The sequence below is a fragment of the Toxorhynchites rutilus genome, chromosome 3, assembly GCF_029784135.1.
Source record: "Toxorhynchites rutilus septentrionalis strain SRP chromosome 3, ASM2978413v1, whole genome shotgun sequence".
Taxonomy (NCBI): domain Eukaryota; kingdom Metazoa; phylum Arthropoda; class Insecta; order Diptera; family Culicidae; genus Toxorhynchites; species Toxorhynchites rutilus.
In genome coordinates this window covers 249403548-249420143 of record NC_073746.1, presented here as the reverse complement: position 1 = coordinate 249420143, position 16596 = coordinate 249403548, and the positions used below count along the sequence as shown (strand labels likewise).

General features: G+C 38.5%; 1 protein-coding gene across 2 annotated transcripts in view; it reads left to right on the top strand.

Moving 5' to 3' along the window:
• Positions 1-16073, top strand: part of LOC129775550 (uncharacterized) — a 93358-nt gene extending 77285 nt beyond the window's left edge. For both annotated transcript variants that reach the window (XM_055780405.1, XM_055780406.1), the window contains exons 8-13: positions 7645-8014; positions 8078-8182; positions 8242-8707; positions 8784-8865; positions 15109-15209; positions 15283-16073. In XM_055780405.1, coding sequence (XP_055636380.1) covers positions 7645-8014; positions 8078-8182; positions 8242-8707; positions 8784-8865; positions 15109-15209; positions 15283-15801 — 1643 coding nt within the window. In that variant the 3' untranslated portion in view covers positions 15802-16073. The remainder of the gene's footprint in view (positions 1-7644; positions 8015-8077; positions 8183-8241; positions 8708-8783; positions 8866-15108; positions 15210-15282) is intronic.
• Positions 16074-16596: the final 523 nt, after the last annotated feature.

Here is a 16596-nt window from a genome sequence, read left to right as displayed (position 1 = left end):
GCTTCTCAATTTGCGCCTAGCCTTATTTTGAAGAGCCGCGATTCTTTGCTTGGACCAATTGTTTGTACTTCTGATGAGCTTTTGTATGTCAAACCGACGAAGATGTTAATTCGCGACATGATGATTATGTCGCACGTGCTCTGGTGTTCAATCCGGAAACCGGATTGCTCTTTCGATAGTGTTCCGATACGTTCCACATACGTCATCAACTGTTTACAATCGTCTCCAAAACCTTTTAGTAAAGCGGCAAAATATTTATCGATCTGGCTTCGTTGATTTCGGTAGTTTTGGTATATGAATCACCTCCGTCTTCTTCCATGCTTCTGGGAACATACCATGCTGAAGAAAACCGTTCACCCATAGACGTGGTTGGCTCGCAATCACAATCAATGAAACAATCATCACTCCCTTCGTAACATTGTCTACGCCAGCGCAATCTTTTAGAGATGTAATCGTTTGCTTTTGCTTCCACATACTGATTGGTTCAGTAATTCACATTCTTTTCTCTTATGGTTTTCTTATGGCATCCAATAAAAACATTCGTATCATTGAAAACATAGTAGTTAATAGTTGAAATGTAGATCCTAGTGGAACTTTTGCCTCCTTAATGTAGGTATTACTTGCGTTATTTTTATTAGCAGTACTTAGTTGAGAATGCTATGCCGAAAAACACGCCTTGAATGCAGTGGCGTCTCGTGAGTAGATTGACTAGTTGTGCACCTACACGGTGACACAAAACTTTTATTCAAAATTGCAAAAGGGCAGTGGCGTCTCGTGAGTAAATTGACTAGTTGTGAACCAGCGAAACCCAAAATTTGATAAATCTCTGCTCAACTTTGCAAAATAAAGGGGCTAATTAGTGCTCGAATATTGTTTTTTATCTAAGAGTTTTAGTGGATTGACTGAACAATCTCGTGTTTCCTCATAATTTAAACATTTCTGAGTCTTATTCTTATTTTGAGCTATTTTTCATAATCGTGCGTAGTAGATTGTTTATAAATTCAATATTACATTGCATAAGTTTAGATGCGTAATGGAGTGCGATAGAATGTTTCTTAAACATAATATTAGAGTCTTGTTTTCAGAGACAAATTATCTTTTTAATTAAATTTCTTCTGGTGATACGGTAATGTAATTTAAATCGCAAACAGTCGCAAAAAAGTTTTCCAATAAATTGCTTCTGATGTTGAAGCTCAAGAAGCTATTTGTTCTCAATAGCCATAATCATAAGCTTTATGAGTCGCTCCTCTCCCATCGTTGATCATAAGTAGGGTTTCAGTCTACGAAGAACTAAAAAACTTTGTTTGATCGATGCTGTGGTTGGAGGAAGCGCTAGTATTAGCTCTACGAATAAAACAATTTCCGGACAAATATCGTCAAGATTGCTACCGATCAGTGTTTTGATAATCTCCGGTATTTTCTTCTCGGCAAATTCTGGCTTCGTATAGAACACTCGCAGGTCAAAATTAGAGTTCTCGTTGTTGTAGTGTATGGTACAGAATGTTGGTAAATGATAAATTTGAAGCGATTGAAGAAAATTGTATCAAAATCCAGCATGTATCCTTGCAGCCCTGGTGCGAGTGAAATCGTATCACCATCCCACTTTGTGTCACCTAACCGGTATAAAATAAAAAATGAGAATTTTTTCAATCACATATTAAAAAAATATTATTTTTTCATCGATTTCAGTATTTTTTATTAATAACATAATGTATTTTCTTCAAAAAAATGTCAGTGAATGTTTGAGTAAGGGCCGTGGTCTGCTGTTCGACGCAACTTTGTCGCGATGCTCTCACAAGAACGTTGTACGGCACTTACGTCCATTTTCCGGATACAATTCCGGATTCTTGTAGTCAGTTGCTTCGTGTCCTTGGCCCTCCAATTGTTTTTATACACTAGGGCACTGAGTGAGCCAAAGAAATTATCTATTGGGCGGCACTTAGGGAAAGTTTGTTGGGTTACGATCTTTCGGCACGAACGGTATCTTTTTCACCTCAAGATACGCCAGCGTCTTCTTGGCGTAATGGGAAGACGCCTTGTCCGGCCAGAAGACGTACTTCCCATCCGCGTGATGCTCGTTCAGGAAGGATTTTATTGAGGCACTCTTCTCGATAGATTTGTTGGTTGATTGCCAGACCGCTCGACTTAAACCAAGGCTTTGAAATGCCCCGGTCGGAAATGGCGATGTACAACATAACCTTTTTTTCAAACTTGTGCTTGAACTTGTATTTCACTTCAGGCGGTGTGGATGACTTGTCGCTGGAGTAGTAATTATCATTTCCTGGAATATGCGTTTTGGACAGCGGAAAATAGCTTTCGTCGTCCAGAACGAAAGACGTCCCGCGGTATTTTTTGGTCATCCACCGACACTGTGATTTAACCGTCTCAATCTGCTCCTCCGTGTACTCCGGCGACCTCGTCTTCTTCCTGCAGACGATTCCTTCCGTCTTGAGGGTCCGATGGATCAATACGTGGGAGCAGCCATATTTCCGACCGGCGTCACGCAGGCTGGTTACGTCCTTGTTGTCAAACAGCTTCTTTAACGATGTCTTCCTCTGCTTCGTCATTATCGTCACCGGACGACCACTTCCGACTTTCCGCTCTACGTTCAGGGAACCCAGGATACGATATACCGTACTGACAGGTACATTTTCTTCCTTAAAATGTGCCACCGTGAACTTTTTTCCTTGCTGGAAATGCGTTTCGTAGAACCGTACAATGCGTTCGCGGAGCACGTGCTGTTTCGACGCCATCTTTGCTTTGACTAAATTCAAACTAGCAAAACCAAACACGCCTACTGTTTCTAGGGAACCCAAAGAGCAATTTTCTTGGAGAATGAAAATTTTACGCTCTTTATTTGAGTTACTGAAAGGTATTGAAAAAATTCTCATTTTTTATTTAACACCCGTTAGATACATTTCTTCCAAACAAGTAGAAATTTATTTATTATATGTTTCAACTATGTTGATCATCCTAGAGCTGTAGGCACACTTGACTCTGCACCAGTTTGGGATCTTCTGCTGCTTAAATTTCTTCAACTGGTAATCGCACTTTGGGCTTTGGATAAAGAATGGTGCCAACGAAGAGAGGGAATAAAAACATTTCCTTGTCTTTGAATTCTTCGTGCAAGAGTGCAGAAAAACAATATTGAGAACATGCGTCTTACAATGAATATGATTAGCGTTTGGAAACGACTTCTTTACGATCGCCTGGATTTCTCCTTTATCTCCTGACATCACTCGAGCTCCATCATAAGTTTGCGCAACCAGCTTAGCAGGTGATACGCCAAATTGATGCAGTAAACTAAACTCATTCTGAATTTATTCTGATGTTCCAGAAAATACTACCATGGTATTTATGAAGACGGAAACCGATATATCTTTCGTAGCCAAAAGTTACACATGTGCTTATAGTTTCCTCTATTTACAGACGTTATGCTTTCATCGTGACCTCGGAAGCTCAGCCCGTGTGAGCTGAGAAGACAAACTAATTCAATGAGAATTTTCATACCTTCTCTGTTTTTCTTCAAAATTGAATTATGCTTGTTTGTTACGATTTCATTAGCATGATCTAACGCATCTTCAATGCAAGTTTTCTTAAACGTGCGGCATGTCATGAATGAGAAAGATGATGATTCAAATGTGCATAAATGTGCATATATATGAATGTATCTTTTAATAAAAATTTAAAAAAAAATAAATAAAAGAATCTCTACACTGTATTCTGCTGGGCTCTGTAACAGCAAACAAGACCAACAAAACAGGTTTACTCTTGTCCCTGAACCACAAAGCTACTTTGCGTCGTGAGCTGTAGCATCAAAGTTCCGTGTAACTATTTTACCGTTTCCAGCACAAGTCGTTTTTAAATCCAGCACAAGTCGTTTTCAAATTGTCCAGGTTTGGCCGCGGAAAATCCATTTTCGCAAAAAGTTATTTCTCTTCCACAGTTCATTTCGCAAACGGCTTTTTCAAAAACTCATCGACAATATACTGCCCAACAGTGTGATTTGTGATGATTTATCGCGAATCTCAATTGGCACACCGAAAAAAAACTGGATGAAATTTTGTCATCTGGAGTGCGCCAATCCGACTGCGATTCTAAAGCGTGGATCTCCTCATGGGCAAAGCAAAATGTGCACGATACATACGCTGGCAATTTACTAGAGCGTGTGAGCGCCGCTCTATCTGTTCACCGAAAAAGTGTACAGAGACCAGTGCTGAAAATATTCACGTTCACGACATTCAAATTCAGTGAATTGCTGCCTTCCTTGTATTGATAACCTACTGCTCAAGCGAGAGTCGATAAATATGAAACAACACTGTCAATGAGCCCCAGTGGAATGAACATCAACATCAGCTTGCCATGAAGTTCATTTTTCATTTGCACCTACTTTTTCGTCATGGTATTCGTAAGGTCGAAAATGAAGATCATTGCGTGTTAGTGAAAATCAAAGCATAAAATTCAACGTCACCAATTGAGAGTAAAATCGATTAATGGTAAAGGATGACAATCCATCACACAAAATTCTTGTTTTTGGCGAGTTCGGCAATAGAATGTATAGAATAACTCTTGCTACGTTTTATGAATCTACTCACGATTGCCCGAAAATGACATACACCACAATTTATATGCGCAATGGGTGACACGTTTTCAATAAAAATTCACTGCAAGCGATGAAGATCAACTTAACGTCCGTGATAATCACCTGAAATTATTGATAGTAATGGAAGTGCCTGAATGCAGGCTTTTCGAAATTCGTTCATGCTGTTTTCAATCAATATACCAAACAAATCTCATACGTCTCGACTCTTGTGTTATACTCATTATGACAGATATGGTGTTGAGTTTCAACAGAAGAGAATTCATCCGATACTGGGAAAAATCTAATTCCTTCATTCGTGAATAAATTTGGATAATTTGTGGCACTGACAGAGACTGATATCGATTACGTAATAAATCATCTGACGCAAAGTGCGCCGATTGTGGATCTGGATCTGGTTGTCTAAACTCGGGTTGCGAGAGAATCGAGAGAGACTATCGATGAGGAGATCTGAATCAACCCACCACCATTCTCTTCTCTTGTGCACAGAGTCCACTGCACGAAATCGTTGCCAACACATTGGCAGTTTAGTTACCCGAAGCTTCAACAGAATTTTATTAATCAGTGTGTAAAATGGTACAAAATAGAAACCAATATACTCCCCAAGAACTGCTGCTGCTTTAGTTAATGCAAATATAAAATGCTTCCCTATAACAGAGTTTATTAAACGGGACATCGGCGTTCGTAAATTACTGCAGATAATTCAACAAAGACTTCATCATCGGGCTTTGATGCCAACGCTCATCACACTTTCAGAATTTCTCTCTGCAAACAGCATTGACATTGCCAATATAGCCAATAAACAAACGTTTACAAACGCTATCAGGCAAGACGTTCTAGAGAAAAAACACTGACACTGGCACGTTTCGTAAGAGGCGTCTTCGTCCGATCACAGACACATTATTTTTGAACGGAAGGGGGGTTTGAACAGTACAGAGAGAATATTGTGATTAAAAAAAAATAACTGGGAACGATGTTCACTTGAACTCGAGTCATAAATTTTCAATACAGGAATAAGGTGGATTCAACAGCTTGAATCTACTCCAAAAGAATCTATAACAGTCCACTAAAGAAAGTTTCTTCGACAAGCAACGTTCCTTGATGGACCAAAAGGCTCGAGCGTGGAAACTGTTCAACCGAGCGAAAATTGCTTCGGATTAGTCCAAATACAGGAGAGTATAGCAGAGAACTAAGATGATCCAAACAAACATCCTGGGTAAATATCTGCGAAAGCATTGAAAGTACCCCAATCGTTGCAAGACTCAGTAAGACTCTTGCCAAAGGCCACTCGAACAGACTAGGTTCCTTTTAAATGGTTCGTGCACAAAATCTCCTTCAGAAGTACTAGATTTACTGATACAGACTCAGTTCCCGGGATCTACATATGTTCATTTTGATACTAGTCCTAGCTATTTGTTATTGTTACGTTGCATTTTATGCTACGATTATAAAATGCTCTCGAAAATGTCTTACAGGACCTAAAAGTGCAGAGGAGGTCACAAACTTATTTACTGGACTAGTTTTCACGAGGGCCAGAGTAGAAAACGCGGCGAGACTCTTTCGACCATACAAATCCGCAGGTGTAGATGGGATTTTCCAGCCCTAGTTCAAAAAAGAGAATCAAAGCTAATTCCATCTCTAATCGAGATTTTGAGGCAAATCTGATACTAGATCCCATTCCTTCCATATGGAGACTCGTTAAAGTTGTCTTCATTCAAAGAGACTGCGACACATCATTCAAATCGTGCTAACTGATCCAGTCAGCGTTGTCAAAGGACTTGGAGAGGCAGAGGCACCCTTGAATATGAGAAATAGTCAGAGATGCCCGATCATGTGGATTCTGGGTCACACTGGTATTCCAGGATTTATTACGAACTTAGAATATAAACTACCAAAACGGTAAAAAAAACAAGTGGTCTGAACGCGATGAAACGCAACCGAACGAAGCAATGCACGTGAGTATTTCCCGTGCACAATCAAAGCCGATATCTCAAAATGAAATGACCAACAGGTGGTTTCCACATTTCTTGCGAACGGGTCAAACAGCCTTCATGTATAACATGGGCATTCAGAGGCAAGTACTAATCCAATGCTCCCAACACAAAAGTCCGAGGACAATGTACGGGACATTGGACATCGAGGACATTGGGATGTACACCCAGATATGAATAACGAACAGTATCGATGAGTACACATTTTCGACAGTCTCAAATAGTCTCTAACGCGCTTCGGAACGAACTTCCTCAGGATCGGAAGATTCTTAAGGTTTAGCATTCTTAAGAACTTTTTGACTTCAAAATTTCCAAGTTTTACAGTTCGAAAATATATTTAAAATATGAAAAACACATAGCGAAACAAAAGAGAACCAACATTTGCATAACAAACAGTGTGACGCAGGATAAAAACTTGAAAGAATATTCGCCCTCGATTTCCAAAGGAAAAATTACCTTTGTATTTAAACGTTATCTTGTGAATGAGTAGCGTTTTTCATTCCGATTTTCCAGTGTACTCATTAGTATAATGAAGATTTTTGCGGTTTTCCAAATCGTGAATCTATGCTTCATATATTTAGGGTTTGTAACGAACCCTTATGAAACTCCTTAAAAAAGAAATTTCTCCGTTAATTTTTAACCCGTCCGGATTTTAAAATCATCTTCTGAATGTGTTTTTTTTATTCCGGACATCGGTTTGTGAAACACAAGTACTTGTTTTGATTTTTGAATTTTTTTGTCAACATTTAGGAACTTTGATTGACACTACACTAAATTGATACAATATTACATATCAATCACATTGATTCAACATGCATGAAATGTTATGGTTTTGATATGATATTGAATATAATGAAAAATTGTCCGGATTAAGAAGTCGTCCGATTTAAAAGCATTACGGATTAACTTTAATTTGTGAGCAACTAAATGAATCTTTCCTTTTGTCAAGTAGGCTTCGTCGATACACTACCAGTCACTCAGCATTAACCGAATATATTTCATGTTACAACAAATGTCATTAATTCATTTTTCCACTTAATCTACATTGCACAGAAAACAAGAAATCGAATTCCAGACGCAACCTGCTGCTGGCAAACACCAACAGCCGAAAGTCCACCACTGCCGGTTATCCTCAAGCGGGACCCAGCGGCAGTAGCAGTCAGCCGTACGGAGCGAGCAGCAGTTTTAGTGGGAGTTCCAATAGATACTACAAAAGCAGAAGCAACAAGTATCGCAAAGCGTCACTATCGGCAACCATGCCCCTGCCTGCCAGCAGCGCAAGTCGGAATCGCTACAGCAGCAGTGGTGTCACCGGATCGTTCGATTATATGGATTCGAGCGGGTTACAGCACGACGGTGCCGGTAGCAACAGCAGCCGAAGTAAAAACTCATCCCCAACGCCATATCATCATCGGAATGAGAGGTATTTTGTTTGGAAAGAAAATTACACGTGAATAGTGTTTGACCTTTATGTTTGTTTCTTCAGGAGGAATCGAAATTCGTACGATATTGACAATATCGTTATTCCACATAGCATAGCAGCGGCAAACAGAACGGAGATTTTACCTTATAAAGAAATTCCCACACCAAGGTAGGTTGTGAACCTAAAGTTTAGAAAGCATTTATAATCATGCATCGTCTTTTAAATAGGTGGCGCATAATTAGGGACCAAAATCACGCTGTGGATAAGGAGAGCGACAGTACAAGCTTAACAGGACCACTCGATACTAGTCAAACCGTACAAATTGGAGAAGAAGCAAATAACATCAACAATGCGACATCGATCGAGACCAAACAGGTTTCGACGCAGCTGTTACCTCCGCTTTCCACTGCAACGCAGTCGCTACACGAGCTTGCAAACGTTGTTCCGTCAGTAACTGGAGGTCAGATGATTGTCCTGCCCGCCATCGATGAAGAGGATATCTCCGACGACACCTTCCTGGCGAAACACGAGCGTGCCCTGCAAGAAGAACGCAAAAAGTTCCAATCCTATATGAAGTTTCCATGGAGCAGGCCACGTGCGAATCGACGAATCGATAGCAGGGCAGGTTCGAGTGAGGCCAACACGCCAGATCCCACGTCGCCTGCGCCACCCATTCCACTGGTGGATCATGAGGTAACTATGCGTTGTTGGTACTACGTTGTGATATTACGAGAATTACTCATTTTTTTCATTCATATCATTTCTCTAGTCTAATACTTCACCTGCATGTCCTTCGACGCCGCTTACACCGCTGGATTCGCTGGAACTATCGGAAACAAATGTTATTAACGGTGAGTACGCATTTAGAACTGAATGAATCAATTTTGCTTCAGCTTGGAACACACTAAATTTTGTAGCTGCATACGTGTTGCTATTGTTTGAGCTTTTGTACTATCTAAGTTTCGTTAGGAGTAGTAGGGGTACAGATATTTTGTTTAATTATAACGATTACTTTGCATAGAATTTACTATGTTGTTTAGGGGCAATTTGGTCATTCATTATTGAAGATTTTCCATTCAATCGAAATTCAATAGAAACCCGATTCGTCAAGATCGATCATTTTATTAACCTTCCTATACTCGCGCATAGGTCTGACAAACCGAGAATCAATGAGGTGGCTGAATCAAATGACTATGAAATGAATGAAGTTAAATAAGAAATATTTTCTCGAAAAAATACATACACAATAGTATACGAGTTAGGACTTTTCGCGCGAGTATAGGAGGGTTAAAGATCGTCCAAACCTATTTTTTGCACTTTGAAGAATTAGGAATACGAGGCACAGGAGCCACAAAAGGCAGTTTTCAGCATTTTTATTGAAACAATCTTTATGCTAGAAACATACTTTAGAGTTAAAGGGTGTGTCACATCAAATTGCATCACGGAAAAAACGCTGTAGAAATTTAATTTTTAGGAATTATATCTTCAGCTTTCGCATTAAAATCAGATAAGAGTGTATAGATCACGTTGGCTATGCTTCACTGACAATTTTCCGTAAATTTGGAAAAATGTCGTCGAACGAAAAAGAGCGTCGTGAATTAATCCTGTGCACTCATTTCGAGAATCCGGAGTTGTCACATCGGGACATCGGTAAGATGCTGGGAATCGTCCAATCCACGGTCAGCAGAGTACTAAAACGATACTTCGAGAACCTAACCATCGACCGGAAGGTGAAGAACGGCAAAAATGGATGCTCCGTCAGTGAAAAAGATCACAAGCGCGTAGTTAAGCAGTTTAGACGTGATCCGAGAAGTTCGGTCCGGGATGTCGCCAATAAGCTGAATTTGTCAAGTTCATTCGTCCAGCGGACCAAGCAGCGGGAGGGCCTGCGTACATACAAGGTTCAGAAGGCTTCTAACCGCGACGAAAGGCAAAACATGGTGGGGAAGACGCGAGCCCGGAAGCTGTACACCGAAATTCTGACGAAGCCGCATTGCCTGGTAATGGACGACGAAACCTACGTCAAAGCGGACTTTCGTCAGCTGCCGGGCCTGTTGTTCTTCTCCGCAGAGGACAAATTCAGCGTTCCGGAGGAGATTCGCAAGCAAAACTATCCAAGTTTGCCAAAAAGTACATGGTGTGGCAAGCGATCTGCTCTTGCGGAAAGCGGAGCGCCCCCTTCGTGATGACCGGCACGGTAAACGGGCAGGTTTACCTTAAGGAGTGCCTACAGAAGCGCTTACTACCACTATTTAAGCAGCACGAGGGCCCGACCATCTTCTGGCCGGATCTCGCTTCGTGCCACTATTCAAAGGACGTGTTGGAGTGGTACGAAGCCAACGGGGTCACCTTCGTGTCAAAGGAAATGAACCCGCCCAACGCGCCGGAGCGTCGCCCAATAGAGAAATATTGGGCGATTATGAAGCAGGCCCTCCGGAAGAACCCAAAAGTTGTCAAATCGGAGGCGGACTTCAAGACAAAATGGATTTCTGTTCAAAAAAACCACAACCTGACGTTGTACAGAACCTTATGGACAGGGTAAAGAGGAAGGTACGAGCATACGGGCTTTGGCTCGAAGTATGAATAAAAAGAAAATGCCAAAAGTTGTTTAATAGTTTTTATTTTACTGTCTAAAATTTTCAAAAGGATCGGTCTACTGGGCGAATTTCTACAGCGTTTTTTCCGTGATGCAATTTGATGTGACACACCCTTCATAACCCAATTAATCAATGCTTATTGGATTGATTTTATTTCAACATAAATTTCCGCGATTGGTAATGATCTGACAGAACAATAAACTTTGCTGGAATAAGGGAGGTGATATGACAAACAATTCATTCGAAAAGTTAAAAGGTCTACACGTGATTTTTATTGCATAAACCCCAAAATATATTTTTTTATATGAATTCTTTCAAACATTCACGTTTTCTTACTAAGGGAACGTTCGTGGGTTTAATCGCTGAACTCTCCATTAATTGATATTTCAATTGGTTCTTTACCATTATCTTTTAATATTAATTTTCCAATACTTCTACCAAAACTATTAAAATATTTAAAATTCTTTAATCACTTGCATATAACATGTTACTCCGTTACTTGGAATACATGTTCGATATAAAAATAATTTAATAAAATAAAGACTGCTCAAATCGGGCGATTACTTTTTAGAGTTATGCGCTTACCAACATATTTGGCGATCCATTTCTATTTATGTAGACATAAAATATCAAATGGACTAACAACGCTTACCATGATGTAATTGTAGAATATATAGGATTTCAATTTTCCGAATTTTCCCATTTTCCTTCAGTGTTTCCCGAAAATTTTCAATTGTCAGGTTTGGCTCGAATATGTTTGATTGAAATGTGTGTGATATTTTTATGAGACTCTCCTGCCAATTCCAGAGAAGCGAGCGGTGTCACACCATCATAGAAACATTCATTGTGTTGTAAAATACTCACATTTCTATTTTGGTTCCATTTGCTCTATCAAGTTATGCAGAAACTTGTGTTTTGTTTGTTTGGCTTTGAAACTTTGTAAGCTATACTTTGTCGTTGGTTTCGACGAGTCTTTGAACAAGACAACATAGAGGCTGCAGATGGTTCCGAATGTCATATTTTGGAATGGAGAATATATAGAGGTGGTAAATCGTTATATTACGTCAATGTTCTTGGAACGTTCTCAAGTATCAGTGATCAACTTGAAGCTTTTAAAAGTTTGGGAATTATATATTTGAACAAACTTCTTCTTGTGTCTATGGATGATACCAACGTGCATATTTTACACGGTTCTTCAATAGATTGATGGATTCAAAAAACTCACCGAAATTTTAGGACAGACAAATCTGGGATGCGAAGTACTGGATCCGAATCAAAATGAGAATGACTCATTCTGCACTAGTGTTTAAGGGTTCTCCGTGATAACTTTGTCTCAGTCGTCGTTAAACTTAATTGAAAATCACAAACAATCCATTTATAGTAAGATATCGGAAAACGTTCTTGAATTTCATTGTTTGTGCTAATAAAATGTTAAAGTTAAAGAATTAGTACAGAATTTGATTACTAATCTACATCTGGAATTTTTCTGTAAAATTACTGGAAAATCAGGGAATATCACAGAATAAATTACCTTCCTAACCGGATAATGCTACCAAAAGTCGACACTGTCAACGCAAATTTACTTTTTCGCTCCTAAAACAAATACTTAGCGTTTTATAACTATAGAACCACACCATTTTTCTGAGTTTTCAGAGATATGTAAAAAGTCGGTTGGATTGAAGTATACAACGCGGACTAGATTAAATACAGTCTCTGATTTATTTTCACTGCATATAATCAAATCCTGTATATAATCGAGTCAAAAAAAAATTGTTAAATCGTTTTTAGGCATATATTTTTTGTTTTCTGAATATAAAAAAAAAAGTTAATCCCCTTTAAGTCATAAAATACCTCATATAAAAATTCGAATTCATTTGGGAGGTGATAGACGATCATATTTGGTGAAAAAATCCTTCTACGCATATGTTCGAATTTCAACAATGGCATAGTTATAGAACTTTCTGTTTGTTTCGGACTCTGTTTCCTGAAACTGCCTCTACATTAAAAAGTACGCTACAGAAGACGATTCTGTTGCTTCCATCCGAAAGATGAGGAATTTTAGTACTGAATATAGTTGTAAAATATCTAAATTAGTGGATTTAAATAGCATTTTGGAAATGAGAAACTTCAATGTTAGTAATTTGCAATGTGTTATTATTAATTTCATCCTAAAAAATCATATCGAACTTGATTGTTTCTATCAATTAAATAAAAGTTTTCTAGCCGCTCTACAATTTGTTTTTTGACACCCAACTTCTATCTATAGGGTTGGGGAAAAGGAAATGTCGTATTTCTGATCGAAATTTGACGCTTTATTTAACATACTTAAAATTATCCAATTTAAGTCAAATATGCACCGTTTTGTTCACAAATTTGTTGCCATTTAGAAGACAACTTCGTTATCCTGAAAAAGACAATCACAACACTGTCAAAACGACACTTGTAGCACAGATTGTCGTCTTTAATAGCCGTATAGTATGACCCGATGCGATAAGTACAACACAAGATATGTTTAAGTGTTGCCATATATTGACAAGATACGACATTTCTTTTTCCCCAACCCAATATCTTAATTTCGCTGCAATATCGATATAAACAATTCCTGGTTAAAATTCAAGCAAAATCTTCAAAAATCACGATTTTGACCCCACTGTACATATAAGAGCTACTTAATTTCACCTTAACGTTGAAAGGTAATGTTTTTCGTGAAATAAGCCATATTTGAAACATTAAAAAAATTCTCAAACTGTATATAATCGAGTCCAAAATTGTATATAATCGAATCACATATAATCGAGTCCGACCTGTATAGGGTAGAATACAACAACTATCTTCATTTACTGGCCATTTGAATTTTATAGTTGAGTTCAGCACGAAACATTTAAAAAACTAAATATTGTAGTGTGTATCTCGTTCTACGCAAAGGATACTGCTCGTTTAAGCTCTTCAAATCACTCATACTGCTTGTGAGCTGCATCTACTATTCGTACGATCTCTCCTCATAACTTCTTGATAGGGTTTTGATCTGGTACACAAGCTGACCAGTCCAGAATCTGAAGCCCCTATTCATGAAACTCTGCCACGACTTTCTGGATTTTATGAATTGATGCCAAATTACCCAATTATCAAATTGTTTTTGATGCAAAACAGAAGTAAATTATTCTGAAAAATTATTTTGTTGATATAAAGCTATCTGAACCAGGCATTTTGAAAATATTATCCTCAAACCATCAAACCGTCGCCTGCGAGTTGAAAAATTTCATGACACGTTCCGTAAGTCTTTCCAGTATGAAGAAATTCAATTCAAGTTAAATTTCTTCTTATCAAGTCTGAATATGAATTCTTTCATATCAAAACTATTTTTTTATTTGAAAATGTATTAAACCTGAGAAAAAACCTGGATTTTGTTTCCGTAATTATTGTATTGATTAATTGATACAATCAAGAATTATGAAAACAAAAACTCAAAAAAAATTATAAGTTATTGGCTTCAATTTGATACATTGATCATCTAAATAAAATATACACAATATAGCGCCCTCTGTCTTTAACCGAGTAAACTATAACAAAACAAAAACAATCAATAACTACGAAAACAAAACCCATTTTTTTGCAAGTGCAATTTTTTCAAAAAAGACTAGCTTATTGCCTCCAATTCGATATGTCGATCACCTAAATCGGTTTAGTAGTTCAAATGTTATGTCATTTTTGAAAAAGAGGAAAAATTGATTTTTCAGACCACCTTAAAATGGAAATGGCACCTCAATATAAAAAAACGGCTCTAATATTTTGCCATAAGGAACAAAACTACAATTTTTCACGAAAATCTGAGAACCGCTTTATCGGTTTGGCATGGAACGCCTGTATGTTTCTGTTTGAAATTCCATTCAGTCATGATTGCTCCTTACCATCCACAGTTTTAATTTTGCTGTCGGTCTCAAATCTCTAGCGAAAACGATGTTTTAACGATAATAGTGAACGGAGCGACTATACCGATTACAATTCCCCTTATTCCACGCGGCGAGTGACGTGAGATAGCAAAGTTTCACTCCACAGTGTGGAAGCTACCTTACTTTCCAACTTCTTTTTGATACCCGAGTCGATAACATATGAGGACACGACTTCAAATCTCAACTAGTGACGAACTATAGTCACGCCATTCGCCTACGGGAATGCAGTGACTTGAACAATCTCATCTCATACGCCGCGCAGAATAATGGGGAATACCAATATTGAATGTTCACGATTGGCGATTCGAATCGGCGGGTGGTTTAATTTGGGATACGTATTTTTGCAATGAGAAATTGACTTCTACAACAGCGATTCTTGTGGACCGCTGATTCGCGACAGATCACAGATATGACCCACTTCTAGCTATTCAGCCTTTAAAACAGAAGACGATTAATAATGTTCTACGATGTTGAATATTAGAAAAAAAAACTTTAAGTATATTTGAATTCGAACACATGATTGACGCTTTCTTCTTAATCTTTCCAGCCTTCAATCAAAGCCTCAACAAGAAAGAGCGAAGACGAACAGTGTCCACTAAATTTGCGAGAGAAGATATCCAGGTCAGCGGCACACCGGAATTTAAGGAGGTAAATACAATTCAATTAACTTAAATATAATCCAATTTCATTTTTCAATACCAATGATTACGAATACCAACAGGTCGTTGCCCCATACGATTCTCTGGAGTTCCCCCTGCCAGATGATGTCTACGATGAGATGATCCGGCTAATGCCCAGTGATCACCTCATCCTGATAGATGACACACTGAGCAAGCTGACGAGACCAAACAGACCAAACAATAATATGCTGCTATTGAACAAAAATAATCTCGATCTAATACCCTCGAGCAGTGGCCTGATTTCGAACCCGATGAGTTCAAATATGTCCACCACCTCAACGACACTATCGGCAACCGAGAATGATATCGATGATTTGGACTGCGACGATAACGAGGATGATTTGCTGGCGGCAAAAAAGGTGGAGAGCCAAATAATTATGGAAAAGCTGTTGAAGAGTTGCGACGAGAGTCGCATATTCGTCGGAGCGCCCCAGGTGGTGGCAGACGAGGAAGATCCAATGGACGACGAAGAGACGGATACCGGCGAATCGTTGTTTGTTGAAGAGGATGATCCCAATGATCCGGAGTGGTATGATCGTCCCGGACGTGGTCGAACCTAAAACACATACACACACATGCACTCCCCGCGACGCACGCCTGATCTCTCTCGATCACTGCAGAATTTGATTTCGTTGTTAGTCTGTACTGTATTATAATAAGAGCTAATAATTACTTTTCTAATTTTTAACACGTAAGACACTTGATAATAGCATTAGAAATTCTCACTTGTACAGCGCAGATCAAAATGAGGAAATTACGTATCGGAAATATTATTGAAGAAGCAAAATAAAACAGAGAATAATACTGAGCACCTATAATGCTCTGCAAATCATATTATCTATGTCAAAATTTATTTCATTTTTCCGAGAGCGATAAACATTATTACACGTACAATGATAGTTTGTTTAAATTCAGTAACTAATGCTATTATATTTCATAAAACAGTCGAAATCTCTCAGCATTGATCGTTGGGCATTATTAAGTATTCTCAAAGATTACAGGAGGATTACACACATAATTTGCGGATGGATCAAAGTAGTGGAAACGTATGTTGATGTGCCCGTGAAACAAAAAAAATCTGTGAATAAATGCATAAGAAAAAAATGTGAACGCTTAAGAATAAATAATAAAGATTTATATTTTGTAAGAAATTTGTAAATATCGATACATCAAAACAATAATGCAATGCAACAAAACAAGTACACGTTGACTGTTTCCCATCTCTTTCGGGACAAGATCGATCGTTGAAGAAACGATTCACCAACTGTATTTTAGAGGATCGTTTTAGCATCTCGATCATATAAGTAGAGATCAAAAATGAATGTTTATGGCCATTTTGATAAGTTTCCTTGGCG